The 18,615-nt window shown below is 44.1% G+C and overlaps 1 protein-coding gene across 12 annotated transcripts in view; it reads right to left on the bottom strand.

Moving 5' to 3' along the window:
* myrf (myelin regulatory factor) overlaps positions 1 to 16,173 on the bottom strand; it is a 48,369-nt gene extending 32,196 nt beyond the window's left edge. For 10 of the 12 annotated variants that reach the window (XM_029114957.2, XM_029114965.2, XM_029114967.2 and 7 more), the window contains exon 1: positions 15,517 to 16,172. In XM_029114957.2, the coding sequence (XP_028970790.1) occupies positions 15,517 to 15,562 (46 nt within the window). In that variant the 5' untranslated portion in view covers positions 15,563 to 16,172. Of the gene's footprint in view, positions 1 to 6,153; positions 6,241 to 15,516 lie in introns of those variants that run through there. The other 2 variants (XM_029114966.2, XM_029114963.2) reach the window with 2 other exon arrangements.
* Between the last annotated feature and the right edge of the window lie 2,442 nt (positions 16,174 to 18,615).

Genomic DNA, 18,615 nt, shown 5'->3' with positions numbered 1-18,615 from the left:
TTGCCATCCAAAGCTGGATGTTTGCTACGCCTGTGAAATACATCTCCCAGACTCTGTCTTTCTCTTCCCCTCTTCTCTCTCTACGTTCTGCAAGGTCCAGCTGGGTTCTATCAGGGAACAAGGCTGTGATTGTCAGTCAGACAACCATACAGACGCCCCCTTTAAGATTTGGGGAACGTGGGGGGGACGGGGGGTTATGCTGTGTGTTTGTGTACGTGTGTGTTCTGGGTTCAAGGGCCAGTGTGTATGTGTGTGTGTGTGTGTGTGTGTATGTGTGTGTGTGTGTGTTATGCCAACCGTTCAATGCCTGAGTTGTCCACAGTGTAATAACCTCAAATGAACACAAGGGAGAGTGTGTGTGTGTGTGTTCATTACCCTTAACATTAATCTTTCTAATGTCAGCCCTCTGCTTATCTTTCTATCAATCAGCCTTTGTCCCCACAGCAGAACAGTAACCCAACCAATGCCAATGTACATTTACAGATGCCATGTTTGTCTGTGATTTGACCAACCTTCTCAGAGCAGGAAATTAACGCAGAAACAGGAAATGGGAGTTAAATGGATTAATTAAATGTTTTGTTATAGGGATAAACACTTTTTCATTCAGTCAAGTCTGACAATATTTATTATGCGCTTCTCAGAAAATCCCTGCAAACAACCAGTTGATCAAATTTAGAGGCAAAATCTGCAATTAGCACTATGAGCCTTGTCGAAAACTCAGAAAACCTTTCAATACGAGGTCTAATTTCTAATTAAACCAATTGAACACAAATAGATATATACACATTTTAACCCGGGTCCAGAAGACCAGAAGACCACAGAGTCCTAACCTACATGACACATGATGCAGAGGTACCTCTGACGGACTAGGACATGGCCGTAATAAAGAGGTACCTCTGACGGACCAGGACATGGCCGTAATAAAGAGGTACCTCTGACGGACCAGGACATGGCCGTAATAAAGAGGTACCTCTGACGGACCAGGACACGGCCATAATAAAGAGGTACCTCTGACGGACCAGGACATGGTCATCCTCAGTCAATACAGATCAGAAATACACACTCTGAACCTTTAATTCTGAAATCTATGATATAAGTTGTGTGTATGTTTTTATTTGTGTGTGTTTGTTTGTAATAACATTTCACGTTTTAGTCATTTAGTCTTTACAGTCAGAGCATTAATGTGGGCAAACATGCTTATATTGTGAGTGTGTGTGCGTGTGTGTCTATAAGTGTGTGTTAATTATTAATTGTGTTCCCAGCAGCACATAGTGAGATGGAGCAAAGTCCATAATATTATCAGACAGTCAATATGACCTAGAATGACACCCTGAGGTGTGAACACACACAGACAGACACAGAAACACACACACACACACACAGAAACACACTTAAGAGCCTCGTCAGAAACCAGGTTTTGATAAAAGCAAAGCCTAGATGGGACCAGTGGAACAATGTGTGTTAAATAAGGATGGGAACCCTGGGGTATATCAGGGAAGCCCTGCCACGTGCAGTGGGGAGAACAAGTACTTGATACACTGACGATTTTGCAGGTTTTCCTACTTACAAAGCATGTAGAGGTCTGTCATTTTTATCATAGGTACACTTCAACTGTGAGAGATGGAATCTAAAACAAAAATCCAGAAAATCACATTGTCTGATTTTTAAATAAATAATTTGCATTTTATTGCATGACATAAGTATTTGATCACCTACCAACCAGTAAGAATTCCGTCTCTCACAGACCTGTTAGTTTTTCTGTAAGAAGCCCACCTGTTCTCCACTCATTACCTGTATTAACTGCTCCTGTTTGAACTCGTTACCTGTATAAAAGACACCTGTCCACACACTCAATCAGACTCCAACCTCTCCACAATGGCCAAGACCAGAGAGCTGTGTAAGGACATCAGGGATAAAATTGTAGACCTGCACAAGGCTGGGATGGGCAACAGGACAATAGGAAAGCAGCTTGGTGAGAAGGCAACAACAGTTGGCGCAATTATTAGAAAAAATAAGTTCAAGATGAAGGTCAATCTCCCTCGGTCTGGGGCTCCATGCAAGATCTCACCTCGTGGGGCATCAATGATCATGAGGAAGGTGAGGGATCAGCCCAGAACTACACGGCAGGACCTGGTCAATGAGCCAAAGAGAGCTGGGACCACATTCTCAAAGAAAACCATTAGTAACACACTACGCCGTCATGGATTAAAATCCTGCAGCACATGCAAGGTCCTCCTGCTCAAGCCAGCCCATGTCCAGGCCCGTCTGAAGTTTTCCAACGACCATCTGGATGATCCAGAGGAGGAATGGGAGAAGGTCATGTTGTCTGATGAGACAAAAATAGAGCTTTTTGATCTAAACTCCACTCGCCGTGTTTGGAGAAAGAAGAAGAATGAGTACCACTCCAAAAACACCATCCAACGGTGGAGCATGGAGGTGGAAACATCATTCTTTGGGGATGCTTTTCTGCAAAGGGGACAGGATGACTGCACCGTATTGAGGGGAGGATAGATGGGGCCATGTATCGCGAGATCTTGGCCAACAACCTCCTTCCCTCAGTAAGAGCATTGAAGATGGGTCGTGGCTGGGTCTTCCAGCATGACAACGACCCGAAACACACAGCCAGGGCAACTAAGGAGTGGCTCCGTAAGAAGCATCTCAAAGTCCTGGAGTGGCCTAGCCAGTCTCCAGACCTGAACCCAATAGAAAATCTTTGGAGAGAGCTGAAAATCTGTATTGCCCAGCGACAGCCCCGAAACCTGAAGGATCTGGAGAAGGTCTGTATGGAGGAGTGGGCCAAAATCCCTGCTGTAGTGTGTGCAAACCTGGTCAAGACCTACAGGAAACGTATGATCTCTGTAATTGCAAACAATTGCAAAGTTCTGCTTTTCTGATGTATTAAATACTTATGTCATGCAATAAAATGCTAATTAACTACTTAAAAATAATACAATGTGATTTTCGGGATATTTTTTTTTAGATTCCGTCTCACGCGGTTGAAGTGTACCTATGATGAAAATTACAGACATGCTTTGAAAATTACACTACATGCTTTGTAAGTAGGAAAACCTGCAAAATCGGCAGTGTATCAAATACTTGTTCTCCCCACTGCATGTAACCATTGAAATGCCTTGCATGGGCGGAGCCCTAACAGTGCTCTCCATATCAGTTTATCCTGTAAACGAGTGCGCAAGGATCTTTTTTATTCCTCCTGGCATTCCTTTATTATTCCTGGGTATAAGCCTACAATATTCCTGTTTTTATTCCTTTATTCCTCCAGGTTTTATTTCATTTTCTATAATGTGACCATCCATCATACAAACAGCTCAGCTCCTCCTGGTCCAATAGCCAATCAATAACCAGTAGCACAAATAGGCATTGGAGGAGAGTTCTTGAAATGTAACATCCAGTGAATATTTTCAAGCAGCAAACCGTGATGTCTAGTCAACCCTATTCCAGCCCGACCCAGAACGGCAACTTCACCAGTCAGTTTAGCATTTATTTTAGACATGCCGGTCAGCCTGGCCAAGACCGGCGTGACATGAGATGCTGATGTTACAGGAAGTTGTCAGCAAATGTCTTTACTCTTTTTAACAGTGAGTTTCCCTGCAGTCTGAGACCAGTCCAGAACAGTGTTTCCCTGCAGTCTGAGGTCAGTCCATAACAGAGTTTCCCTGCAGTCTGAGACCAGTCCAGAACAGAGTTTCCCTGCAGTCTGAGGTCAGTCCAGAACAGTTTTTCCCTGCAGTCTGAGGTCAGTCCAGAACAGAGTTTTCCTGCAGTCTGAGGTCAGTCCAGAACAGTGTTTCCCTGCAGTCTGAGACCAGTCCAGAACAGAGTTTCCCTGCAGTCTGAGACCAGTCCAGAACAGTGTTTCCCTGCAGTCTGAGACCAGTCCAGAACAGTGTTTCCCTGCAGTCTGAGGTCAGTCCAGAACAGTGTTTCCCTGCAGTCTGAGGTCAGTCCAGAACAGTGTTTCCCTGCAGTCTGAGGTCAGTCCAGAACAGTGTTTCCCTGCAGTCTGAGACCAGTCCAGAACAGTGTTTCCCTGCAGTCTGAGACCAGTCCAGAACAGAGTTTCCCTGCAGTCTGAGGTCAGTCCAGAACAGAGTTTCCCTGCAGTCTGAGACCAGTCCAGAACAGAGTTTCCCTGCAGTCTGAGACCAGTCCAGAACAGAGTTTCCCTGCAGTCTGAGACCAGTCCAGAACAGAGTTTCCCTGCAGTCTGAGGTCAGTCCAGAACAGTGTTTCCCTGCAGTCTGAGGTCAGTCCAGAACAGTGTTTCCCTGCAGTCTGAAGTCAGTCCAGAACAGTGTTTCCCTGCAGTCTGAGGTCAGTCCAGAATAGTGTTTCCCTGCAGTCCTCTATGTACCCTAGTAGACATGTTCCATCAAGGGTGACAGACACCTCTAGGCCCACATTGACTCTACATTAACTAAACCAACCACACACACACAACCACACACACAACCACACACAACCACACACACACACATACGCACAAACACACATACAAACACATATACACCCACAAACACAGCCACAATATTGTTGTAACCAATGCATTGACAAAAGACACTACTTCATTGAAGCATTAAGACATCTGTATTAGCACAGGGGTTAAATCATTGACATTGAGGAAACTGTTAACAGATGTCTCTCTAAAGTAAACTCTTGACCTTCACTAGATAGAATGCTTGAAGTAAACTTTACTCCATTAAAGAGCATTAATCATGTACACTCGACTCCTTGAGACAGAATGCTTTAAGTAAACTCTACTTTTTTACTAAATTGAATCCCGGTTTCACGGACACAGATTAAGCCGAGTCTTGAACTAAAAACTCTAGATCAATGGAAAGCATACTTTTTTGTCCAGGAATAGGCCCGAATCTACATCCCTTAAACCGACCCAGAATGCCTCAAGTAAACTCTACTCCTTCAATAGATGTCTCCCATTTACATAAAAACAAAATGTGCAATCAGAAGTGAGAATGAGTAGGAAATTATGAATGAGAAAATGTGAATCTTTTTTGGACAACATTGCTTTTTCAACCCTGCAATGTATTATAGTTTGTTAGAAAGTCCAGAAAGTCTATCCTCAAATCTACATTATCTAGAGGAAAGTTAAAACAAGCTAAATAAATTCAAATAAAATAAAATCCACATCAAACAAACAAACAAACAAAATTGTTTTCATCTAAAGAAAATATTGATAGGACACTGAAAATGTAAAATAGTTAGAATTTGACTGACACTGGAAACTCAACATGTTTGACAGGAGAAAAGCCACTGTCAAAGATTAAGCAGAGAGACCCAGAGATAGAGATCGAAAGAGAGTGATCCAGAGATAGAAACAGAAAGAGAGAGAGAGACCCGGAGATGGAGACAGAAAGAGAGAGAGACCCTGAGACAGAGACAGAAAAGGAGACAGTCCCAGAGACAGATAGGGAGAGAGACAGAGAAAGGGACAGAAAAAGAGAGAGAGACAGAAATAGGGACAGAAAAAGAGAGAGAGCAAATGATAGAGACAGAGAGAGAGAGAGAGTCCCAGAGAAAGAGACACAGATAGAAAGAGAGAGAGTCCCAGAGACAGAGACAGAAAGAGAGAGAGTCCCAGAGACAGAGACACAGACAGAGAGAGAGAGAGTCCCAGAGACACAGACAGAAAGAGAGAGAGAGTCCCAGAGACACAGACAGAAAGAGAGAGAGTCCCAGAGACAGAGACACAGACAGAAAGAGAGAGAGTCCCAGAGACAGAGACACAGACAGAAAGAGAGAGAGTCCCAGAAACACAGACAGAAAGAGAGAGAGTCCCAGAGACACAGACAGAAAGAGAGAGTCCCAGAGACAGAGACACAGACAGAAAGAGAGAGTCCCAGAGACAGAGACACAGACAGAAAGAGTCCAATAGACAGAAAGAGAGAGAGTCCCAGAGACAGAGACAGAAAGAGAGAGAGAACCAGAGACACAGACAGAAAGAGAGTCCAATAGACAGAGACAGAAAGAGAGAGAGTCCCAGAGACAGAGACACAGACAGAAAGAGAGAGAGTCCCAGAGACAGAGACAGAAAGATAGAGTCCCAGAGACAGAGACAGAAAGAGAGAGTCCCAGAGACAGAGACACAGACAGAAGAAAAATGTGTGGCAGGTGTACCTGCGCGGAGCCACAGCATGGTGATGTCCGTACGATGAGAAACAACACCTGAACAGGAAGACGAGAAGACAATATCCCTCTCAATTTCTCACATCATTCTTTGCCTACAGCGTTCGTGGCTACTTTTTCCTGCCTTCCTCCTGAGACCTGCCTCAGAGTAACGGTGAGGAATGTGCCTTGTGTGTCACTGTGTGTGTGTGTGTATGTGGGTGTCAATGTGTGTGTTTTGGGGATTACTTCCCAGCCCAGTCATGAGAAAGGGCTGTACCAGGCTGCCACACACAGCCATGTCGCGTACCGGCACCCTATGTACAGGGTTGTCTGACCTGGCTATGAGGATTAGGAGAGAGAGAGAGAGAGGAATAAACAGACGGAAGGACATGGAGACAGAGGAATAAACAGACGGAAGGACAGGGAGACAGAGGAATAAATAGACGGAAGGACAGGGAGACAGAGGAATAAACAGACGGAAGGACAGGGAGACAAAGGAATAAACAGACGAAAGGACATGGAGACAGAGGAATAAACAGACGGAAGGACAGGGAGACAGAGGAATAAATAGACGGAAGGACAGGGAGACAAAGGAATAAACAGACGGAAGGACAGGGAGACAAAGGAATAAACAGACGGAAGGACAGGGAGACAGAGGAATAAATAGACGGAAGGACAGGGAGACAAAGGAATAAACAGACGGAAGGACAGGGAGACAAAGGAATAAACAGACGGAAGGACATGGAGACAGAGGAATAAACAGACGGAAGGACAGGGAGACAGAGGAATAAACAGACGGAAGGACATGGAGACAGAGGAATAAACAGACGGAAGGACAGGGAGACAAAGGAATAAACAGACGGAAGGACATGGAGACAGAGGAATAAACAGACGGAAGGACAGGGAGACAGAGGAATAAATAGACGGAAGGACAGGGAGACAGAGGAATAAACAGACGGAAGGACAGGGAGACAAAGGAATAAACAGACGGAAGGACAGGGAGACAGGAATAAATAGACGGAAGGACAGGGAGACAGAGGAATAAATAGACGGAAGGACAGGGAGACAAAGGAATAAACAGACGGAAGGACAGGGAGACAGAGGAATAAATAGACGGAAGGACATGGAGACAGAGTAATAAATAGATGGAAAGACATGGAGACAGAGGAATAAATAGACTGAACGACATGGAGACAGAGGAATAAATAGACGGAAGGACATGGAGACAGAGGAATAAATAGATGGAAGGACAGGGAGACAGAGGAATAAATAGACGGAAGGACATGGAGACAGAGGAATAAATAGATGGAAGGACAGGGAGACAGAGGAATAAATAGACGGAAGGACAGGGAGACAGAGGAATAAAAAGACGGAAGGACATGGAGACAGAGGAATAAATAGAAGGAAGGACAGGGAGACAGAGGAATAAATGGACGTAAGGACAGGGAGACAGAGGAATAAATAGAAGGAAGGACAGGGAGACAGAGGAATAAATAGACGGAAGGACAGGGAGACAGAGGAATAAATAGACGGAAGGACAGGGAGACAGAGGAATAAATAGACGGAAGGACAGGGAGACAGAGGAATGGACACCCCAGCATTGGACACACCAGGCTAGCAGACACAGCTCCAGAAATGATGTGGATTAAAGAGCTCAGACTGGAAAATACAGAGAGGGTGATAAAAGAAGGAAAGGTGGAGAGAGCAGAATGTACACAGTACGGGTGGGAGAGAAGGAGGGGAGAGGGAGAGGAGGAGGGGAGAGGGAGAGAAGGAGGGGAGAGGGAGAGAGGGGAGCGAAAAGAAAGAGTGGAGAGTGAACGAGATAGATGGAGAAAGAGATAGATAGAGAAAGAGATAGATGGAGAAAGACAGAAAAAAAAGAGAGGTCCCAGAAGGGGTGAAGACTTCTGATATTCAGGGTATTCCAGTCCTAGCGGTGATATACAGTGATATACAGTGCTCTGCCAAAAAGAACAAAATGTCAAATGGTTTCCAAATACCACCACCAACAACATGACAAAAAAACTATATTGAGCAACAAACATCACTTGTAGGTCAGGGAGATTAGTGTACCGAGCAGTTCTGACAGGTTATGTGATTGTAAAGCCGTAAAAGGTGAAAAATAAAACAAATGTTGTAAGCGTTGTACGCCTGGCTGGCCAAAAACAATGCGTTCCTCTAATGGCCGTACACTCACTGTTACAAACCAGCACTAAACCATCTGACTCCCAGGATCAAACCACTACTCCTCCACCCGCTGGTCTCCCAGGGTCAAATCAATACCCCTCCACCCGCTGGTCTCCCAGGATCATACCACTACTCCTCCACCCGCTGGTCTCCCAGGGTCAAATCAATACCCCTCCACCCGCTGGTCTCCCAGGATCATACCACTACTCCTCCACCCACTGGTCTCCCAGGGTCAAATCAATACCCCTCCACCCGCTTGTCTCCCAGGATCATACCACTACTCCTCCACCCTCTGGTCTCCCAGGATCAAACCACTACCCCTCCACCCCTGGTCTCCCAGGATCAAACCACTACCCCTTCACCTGCTGGACTCCCAGGTTAAATCTACTACCCTTCCACCCGCTGGCCTCCCAGGGTCAAACTGCTGCCTCCTTTCAAAGCAAAACCCCAAAGACCTCAGGGACGACCTCCTAACCTGCTCTAAACAGCCAGTCCACCTGGAGACACACAGTCACTTCAGTGAACCAGAAGACAGAGTGGACCAGTTATTGGAATCAGGCAGTCTTAGTGTTTAAAGCATTGGGGTGCTGACGAGATTAAAAGATCTGTTGGTGTGACCTTGAGCCAGGCCAGTCCTGGGCAGGTCTAGAGCTCCTCTGCATGCCTGATGTCTTCAACCCTGTCAGCACTGTATGTCTTTTAAAATGTAATCCAGAATTTCTATGAGGCATGGCTCCAAATGAAGCTGTCTGTATGTTCCGGTGTTCCGGTTTTAGGTGAACAGCGTTCTGGTTCCTTTTTTAGGAAAAAGAGCCGTCAAGGACATCTGGGATAGGCTACTTTAATAGAACAAGCCTTATCAACATATACATTTTGATGGACATGGTCTAATGTGTGATGTATCAGTTCAATTCAAGCACTGATTGCAGAACAAGTCAGCAGCTTCATAATACAAGAAAGAAGCGAACCAGCTAATAGCCTAGAACACTGAGTGCAATTGGAAGCTAACCAGTTAACAGCCTACAACACTGAATGCAATGGGAAGCTAACCAGCTAACAGCCTACCACAATGAATACAATGCTCCTTCAATTAGCTTCAACTGGCTAAATCATTTTATCCAAATTAACATGTTTTACTGAAGCTGTAGCTTCATTGTTCCGCCTTGAGTCAGTTCAGATCCACTATATGCTCAGCTTTCCGAGACCAACTTTAGAAGGTACTTAATCAGCTGGAGCTTTGACACAAGCTGATTACACTGCCAACCACTGTGCTATTCTTTCTTGGATCAAACCTGCTCTGATCTAGACCAATTCTTACTAGAACATAATAAGTTGACTTAAAATGTCATATTTTTACTGTGCTACTAGCATAAACACCAGCATAAACGACCAGAAGACATCTGATATCACCATACATGTTTTCAATGGGGTTTAGGTCAGGAGAATAGGATGGCCATAGCAAAAAGCTTGATCCTTTAGTCTGTGAGACATTTTTGAGTGGATCTTGAGGAATGCTTTAGATTATTGTCTTGCAGGAAGACTCAACAAGAACCAAGTTTTAGCCTCCTGCACAGCAAGACAGGTTTGTGTCTAAAATCTCCTGGTACATGACTGGATCTATGCCATATATCCTAACCAGGCTACAAGGGCAGCCTAGTGGTTAGGAGCCTTTGGCCAATATAAGACTTCTAATCCTTGAGCCGACAAGGTGAAAACTCATTCTGTCCCAGAGAAAGACAGTGTTTCTGTCAAATCTACATACTCAAATGGATGGTATCGAATCTACATACTTAAATTGCCAGATGTAGTATCCTGGTTTTCAGCATTTTATTAGGAACTGCTGGAATCAATAAGAGTCCAACTGGACATTACCACCAATCCAGTGTGCTTTAAAGTTATGTCCAGATAGCAAACACATTTTCCTTCACTTCTATTCATAGAAGTTTACAAGTCACCTTATCTAAAGGGGTGGACTGACTGTGAGCAACACTGGCGTTAACTGGGCCTAAAGCCTGGGTGTTTAGCTTTCAGGTCTCTGGAAGGTCAATCATCTCCAAAGGGGTTTGTCCTAGTTCACTCCACACACATACGTCGAGTACCTGCTGATGTAGTAGGAATGGTATGTCTCTAACATCTCTAACATTTACGTTGTAGTCAGACGGATTTATAGTGGTGGGCTCATACATTTTCAAGCTGTTTCATTCCGGTTCTTGGTGTCAGTGAGTCACAACCCTGGCATTGAAAGATCTATGCTCTATCAACTGTTAGGACTAACTGACAGGACCAACTGACCAGAAAAACAAACAGGACTAACTGCCAGGACCAGTTGACCAGAAAAACAAACAGGACTAACTGCCAGGACCAGTTGACCAGAACAACAAACAGGACAAACTGCAAGGACCAACTGACCAGACCAACTGACAGGACAAACTGACAGGATCAACTGACCAGAACAACAAACCGGACTAACTGCCAGGACCAACTGACCAAAACAACAAACAGGACTAACTGCCAGGACCAACTGACAGGACTAACTACCAGGACCAACTGACCAAACCAACTGACAGCACCAACTGACAGGACTAACCGCCAGGACCAACTGAACAGACCAACTGACAGGACTAACTGCCAGGACCAAATGACCGGACCAACTTTACCAGACCAACTGACAGGATTAACAGACAGGACCAACTGACATGACCAACTGACAAAATTAACTGACAGGACTTGCTGACATTATGTAGGCCCGGTCATTCTGAAGGTTCTGTAAGTCTATTCCCACAGCAGTAACAAAGCGGGACTTATTGTTTCTCAACACTATTGACAGATTAGGGTGGTAATCTGCTGAGACTCTCCAGTGATGTTCAGTTGTGGGAAGGAATTCATGTGTGTGCGGTGTTGTTCATGTTTTTAGGTTTTTCACCCTATCCTGAGTCTGGGTCTGTGCTATCTCTCCCCATCTCACCCCCTCCTCCTCCCCCTGGTCCTCCCCCCTACCTTGCCCTGTCTGCTCACTGTCACACTAATGAAGTCAGAGAGAGAAAGCAAGAGAGAAAGAGTGCGAGAGAGAAAGACCAAAAGACAATCTGGCCCAACCAAATTACCACAAAACCAGAAAAAAATTATATCAACAACTGGAAGACACTACAAAAAATGTAAGCCAGCTGCAATGCTATTTGGCCCTAAACAGAGAGTACACCTGTCAGTACATCTGACCACTGTGACTGATAGTAAACATAGAAAAACACTGACTATGTAAAGACTCAAGGAGCACAGCCTGACCACAGAAACAGGTTGTCACAGACAGATCTGGCAAAACGGGGAGGACAGGCTGTGTTCACTCTGCCCAGAGGGGACCGGCTGTGTTCACTCTGCCCAGAGGGGACCGGCTGTGTTCACTCTGCCCAGAGGGGAAAGGCTGTGTTCACTCTGCCCAGAGGGGAAAGGCTGTGTTCACTCTGCCCAGAGAAGACAGGCTGTGTTCACTCTGCCCAGAGGGGAAAGGCTAGGTTCACTCTGTCCAGAGAGGACAGGCTGTGTTCACTCTGCCCAGAGAGGACAGGCTGTGTTCACTCTGCCCAGAGGGGAAAGGCTGTGGTCACTCTGCCCAGAGAGAGAGGTAGAGAAAAAGAAAAATGTTCTCATCCCAGTATTCACTTCCTAGGGTAACGGTTTCCAAAAGCAGTTGTGTAAAACGCTGTGTAAAATGTAGAGATAAACAGAATGCAATGATGTGTAAATCATTTAAACAATATATATTCAGTAGAAAATGATACAAAGAAAACATAAAATGTTAAAACTGGAAATTGTTATTGTTTCTTCAAAAAAATATACCCACTTTGAATTTGATGGCAGCAACATGTTTCAGAAAGGTTGGGACAGTGGCAACAAGACTGGAAAAGTAGTGTAATGCTAAAAAATAAACCTGCAGGAACATCTCACAACTAATGAGGTTAACTGGCAAATATTCAGTAACATGATTGGGTATAAAAAATACCACCAATCTGGTTCACCACTCTGTGAATTTTTCAGGTCTTGCTTATTTCACCAAAACAATGCCAAACCACATTCTGCATGTATTACAACAGCATGGCTCTGTAGTAAAAGAGTCCCGGTGCTAAACTGGCCTGCCTGCAGTCCAGAAACGAAAAATACAACAAAGGAGACCCTGAACTGTTGAGCAGCTGAAATCCTATATGAAGCAAGAATGGGAAAACATTTCACTTTCAAAACTATAGCAATTGATCTCCTAAGTTCTCATGTGCTTACATAGTGTTGTTAAAAGAAGAGGTGATGCAACACAGTGGTAAACATGCCCCTGTCCCAGCTTTTTTGTAACATACTGCTGAAATCGAATTGAAAATAATTTTCCCAGTTTCAAAATTTGACATGTTGTTTTTGTACTATTTTCAATTAAATATAAGGATACATTATTTGCACATTACTGCATTCTGTTTTTATTGGCATTTTAAGCAGTGTCCCAAATGTTTTGGAAATGGGGTTGTATATATTTATATGTGCTGTGGTAGTTTATGTAGCAACACATTACACACCAATAAAGCCATGTGAATTGAATTGAGAAAGATAGAGCGAGAGAGAGTGAAAAGAGAGAGAGAAAGAGAGGAGAAAGAAGGAAAGAGTGGAAGAGAGTTCGAGAGAGTAACAGAGGGAGAAAGAGATCCAGAAAGAGCAGGAAAATCAGGGAAGGTTAAAGGCCTGGTAGGAGAACAACCCAGGGCAGCATCTCTCCTCTGTGCACCACAGCCATCTCTCCAGGATTGTGTTATGCCAGGAATGTTCACTGTGCATTAGTCTGAGTGTATACACATCTATCTCACTAACGGAGTGTTAACCCTCGGCTAGTACGCCAAATTGGTGCATGTGTGCCTGATGTCCACACAAAGAGAGCAAAACGTTTTTTATATTTTTTGCCAGGTCCCCAACAGGGAAAATTTAATTTCCGATATAGGGGTTGGGTTTAGGGAAAAACATACTATTGGGGCATATTGTTTGAATTGGGGTTACTATTAGGTTTAGTCATTAGGGGTTAGGTTTAGGGGTTAGGTTTAGAGTTAGGTTATGTTTAGGGGTTAGGTTGCTTCAGTGTTGTCCCGTGGCAATTACTGGGTTCAGGGTGAGGGTGGGCTGGCCCTGTCCGTCTCTCTGCCATTGGTCACTTGCCCTGCCTGTCTGTCTGCCATTGGTCACCTGGCTTGCCCATCTCTCTGTCATTGGTCACCTGCCCAGTTAGTTTCTCTGCCACTGCTCACCTGTCCTGCCCATCTCTGTCATTGGTCACCTGCCCAGCCTGTTTCTCTGCCACTGGTCACCTGCCCATCTCTCTGTCATTGGTCACCAGTCCTCAGCCTGTTTGACTGATGACTAATTAACTAGCCTCACTGAGCTGTTGACTTCATTAGGTCACACTCTAAATCTCTCAGATGCAGGAGACATGCAAACAACAGGCTGAAATAAAGATCTTATATGTTCTCTGTCTCTGTCTCACACACACACACACACACACACACACACACAACACAACACTACACACTCCCAGAGAAAGAATGTAAACAGTCTAACTTCTTGTCAGAGTGTTAGCGAGCCCTTGACAAGCGTGGACAGCTGTGTATACACTATCATAGCACATAAAGCCCCTGTCATGCTAACCTATTAAGGGCCATCCCAAATGACACCCTATTTCCTACATCGTGGACTACTTTAGACCCGAGACAATCAGGGCCCTAGTCAGAAATAGCGCACAACCGAGGGAACAAGGCGCTGTTTTGGCCCGGTCTGTCTCCAGGGTCTACTGTCTCCCTGAACACTAGGCATGGTGTCTCAACACTTCACTCGGTATTAACACGGCGGTGAAGATCGTACACACGTACATCCATCACTGCAATTTACCAGAGCTTTACCGGATGATATATCGGGCACAGTGGATTTGTACTTCTTGTCGTTTAAACTATGTCTGACCCCGCAGAAAGGCTGTGTCTTGACAGCTCGGAGGACTAAAGGGGCAACGAGTAAACGCAAGGAAATAGTTTTGTTGTCAGTGTATCTCAACAAAAACTTCCACATTAGCTGCATATAATACGGTCTTCAAATAGCTGTAAATCGATCATATAGACTGTCGCAAAGGATTTGTGATCGCACAATCGAACATTTGAACTAAATCTCTTTATAGGTGTAACGAAAAACATAGCAATGTTGTCAAAGGTAAGTGTCAGCATAGCAAAAACCATCACCTCGATTAAATACAATTTCCCCCAATAGACCAACGACGTGGATAGTCCACCTGTGAGTAAAGGACTTTTTGAAGCCCAGTTAAGACACACCTCACATTGGGTTTCTCTTCAGGCGTTGCAGCTCTGCTTTAACCCAACAAAACACATCGTTTATCTTCCTTTTGCATTCCTATTACCTGCCCCCCACTTCTTCTCCCGCCCTCCACTCCTGCCTCCTCCCTTTCCTCTTTTCATTACTTCTCTTCTTCCAACTCCGGGAACTCATCACCATCCCTTTTGCTTCCAACCGTTTGTTTACTTTCCTTCCTTCCATCTCTTTCGTTTTATTTGTTTTTCGTCTCTGTAGTTCTAATAAATTATTTCAGGGACTCTGAAATACATTTCAAAATGTCCCAAGAAATCAGAATCTAACATCGTTGTTGGGGCTGCCCTCTCTCTTCTAACGTATGTACTATCATCCCTGAAACTCATCTATGATCATCTTTACCTCTGAACATAGAGACGGATGCGTAATAATTGAATAGACAATACAAGCAATATTTCTACGCTGATGTTGAATAGAACATAGGGACAATTTAGTGTGATCTGAAATAAAGAGACAAAGCTTAATCGAATTAAAAGATCTTTCACCAACTGACTTTGCCCTCTTGACACGTATTTTTGCTAAATTGACAACATAATAGGCTATGTCACGTAATTGAAACCGACGAAAATACCTTAGAATAACACAATCCTAACGAACAAGAGGAATAACTTTCTCTCTGATACAATCTCTCTTAACTTCCTATTATATACTGCACAAAAGGGGTGTGATCCGGGTTCAGGTGCAATTCTGGAATTAAAAGCAAATCTTAACAAACACAGCGTATATTTCTTAAACAAAAAAACCCTAAAATTCTTAAATTATAATGAATATGTGCTAAATAATTCTCACCCTCAAAAAATCTCTGTAACGCTTCGGTTTCATCAACCACGTCCATCCTAGCGGGTCCCACCAATAACCTCCATGAACGTTCCCCTCCGTATGAGCCCGGCCGAAAGAGTTGCGTTAAATCTGGTCAACTCTGAAAGACAAATCCAGCAGTCCAGACCCAAGGTACCTGAAAAGAATTCTGCTTCGCAAACTACTCCAAGTCCAGGTGTATAATTATTGTTTATCAATCCAGTACTCAGCGAGAATAGAGTTTCTTCTCCCGTAGCCTATGAGAAGCCACCACCTGACACAGCAATGTATTTCGTTGCCTTTATTCCCGTCCGGATTGTAAACAGACTAACACTAATTTAAATGGTCGACGATTCCAAACGTTTAAATACAACAACAATCAACACATGAGTATTGTTTGTGTGATTACAAAGATCCACAGGGCAGTCGAACAACGCGAATTCCGCGTTGTAAAAACAATCCATCCATCATAAAATGCTGTCCCATAGCAATTCTTCGATGTTGTTGGATTGCTGTTAGTTTAATTCGTTTTCTCGTTGATTACAGCGGTAGATAATCAAGTTCGAGCCCTCCGGGAAACTTGTACGCCCTCGAATCTCCGTGTAGATGCCCTACTTCTCTAGTCTCTCTCTCCCCTCTTGGATGCGACCTAGACGCGACCCACCCGGCCACAGAGCCATGCGCTGTGTGAGTGTGTGTCTCTGTGTGTGTGTGTGTGTGTTTGTGTGTGTTTGTGTTAGTGATGCGACGGAGGAGAGGAGATTAGACAGGTGTGTTAGTATCGTTCGGTGATTTCATTCCTTTTGTGAAATGAGGCAGGCGTTGCTACCTACACTGTGCTTCAGAGAACTTTTTCTGTTACGCGAGCACGTTTGGACTTCACAGTAGGACTTACAATGCCAGCTATTCAATTCATTAAAACGAACATGTTCTTTTAATTTGAATACAATACGAAATAAATATAAAATATGTAATTGTTAGCTAAAGTTAAAATAGTCTAGGTCATCATAATCAGTTTACCAAGACTCTATATTTGTATTAGTGTTTTCGAATCCAATTATCTTCGACGATTTTCAAGCCAGAAAATGGGCAAATGGACTTTTGAAATTTGTTACATCTGAATTGTCTGGAATTCAAAAATAACTGATCCCAACGTTATCGTATGATAAAACAATGTCCTCCTTTTCTTAACTGTTCCATCACCATTTTGTAAAATTAGGCTAATTGAATTCAATAAAACGTGCATTCCAAGCGAAGAACTCTACTCAAAAATCTTCTACCTTATGAGAATTTACACTCGATTCATTCTTAGAGTCATGGACGTTAATTTTCTCGGCATTCAACAGGACAGTGACATTATCCTACACACATTCGTAGGCAACTGGTATCAAATAAAAATGTCCACTAAATCAGTTACCTCATAGCACCCTAAATTCACATGTGCAGTGGTCTGTGGTCTGTCATGCTGTCAGTTTTACACAAGCTTAGGCCACTGTTAGCCTGATTACTAGCCTGTACTATCAGTCCATTCCTTGCCATGTTCTTGTGACAAGGAGATTTAACTCTGGCGTGATAGCACCAACAGACTGGCGCTCAGGCTAGGCCAATGAGGCATACTGTATATCTCCGCCCGTTTTGAATCTCTCAAGCCTTCAACACTCTGTACTTCTGTATTTTCTTTTCCCACAAGTGTACTGATAGACCCTCTAGACCAAGTCCATATCTTTTAATTACTGTAACTACTCTGCTCAACATCAACAACAATATCTTCTCTATTTTCAGCATGGAGATCCCCTGGTCCTAATAAACCAGAGGCCCCACGTGATAATAAACCAGAGAGGAACCTGGTCCTAATAAACCAGAGAGGCCCCTGGTCCTAATAAACCAGAGAGGCCCCTGGTCCTAATAAACCAGAGAGGACCCTGGCCATAAAAACCAGAGAGGACCAGGTTCCTAATAAACCAGAGAGGACCCTGGCCATAATAAACCAGAGAGGACCCTGGCCATAATACACCAGAGAGGACCCTGGCCATAAAAACCAGAGAGGACCCGGTTCCTAATAAACCAGAGAGGACCCTGGCCATAATACACCAGAGAGGACCCTGGCCATAATACACCAGAGAGGACCCTGGCCATAATACACCAAAGAGGACCCTGGCCATAAAAACCAGAGAGGACCCGGTTCCTAATAAACCAGAGAGGACCCTGGCCATAATAAACCAGAGAGGACCCTGGCCATAATAAACCAGAGAGGACCCTGGCCATAATACACCAGAGAGGACCCTGGCCATAATAAACCAGAGAGGCCCTTGGTCATAATACACCAGAGAGGCCCCTGGTCATCTTGTTTTTTCCAGATTTCCATCCAACAGGGGAGGAAGGGCATGTTCAATTTCTCCATTTCGCTTCAACCTTATCAGCTACCCCCCCTCCCCCCTAAAACAATGCCACTGTGTGCTGCACCCCCCCACCCCACACCCCACATGTCAGAGAGATGCTGTTTTGTTGTCTTTGCCCTCACAGCTGGAGCATCTCCCCCCACTTCTATCCTTCGTCTCTTTCCTCTGTTTGTCCTAAACAAGGCGTCCGTTATGTCTGTCACACTATGAAGATTGTTGTGGAGGACACGGGACAGAAGAGATAGAAAGATGGAGCGATGGAGGGGGTGGCAGAGAGAGAGATACAGGTCTATGACAATGAAACAGCTGGCCTAGTTAGCGCAGTTCATTTCTGTAACGAATATAGCTTATTGTTTGTAACAGGGAAGAGGTAATGTATGTTTGTATGTGTGTGTGTGTGTGTGTGTGTGTGTATTGGTGTGTGTTCATAAGTTAAATGTGTTATAAGGAGAGTGTTGAAGGACCAATGAGCTTGGGCTAAAAACAAAATAGTTTAAAGTTTGAAAAAGTAAAAAAAGGCAGAAATAAGTGAATTATCGAACTACTTTGAGAAAACAGTTGCATTTTCTTTTAAAAAGGAGAGTGGAGCCTCCTTATTTATTTAAGTAAGACATGAAGAGGAAACTAAGAGTGAAGGGTGGAGGCCGTTTTCACATCCCGGTCTCTGTCAAGGATTTTTATGTGCATAACT

This window comes from Esox lucius, chromosome 19 (genome assembly GCF_011004845.1).
Source record: "Esox lucius isolate fEsoLuc1 chromosome 19, fEsoLuc1.pri, whole genome shotgun sequence".
NCBI classification, from domain to species: domain Eukaryota; kingdom Metazoa; phylum Chordata; class Actinopteri; order Esociformes; family Esocidae; genus Esox; species Esox lucius.
Note: the sequence above shows the minus strand (reverse complement) of the source record. Positions and strands in the feature narration are given on the sequence as shown.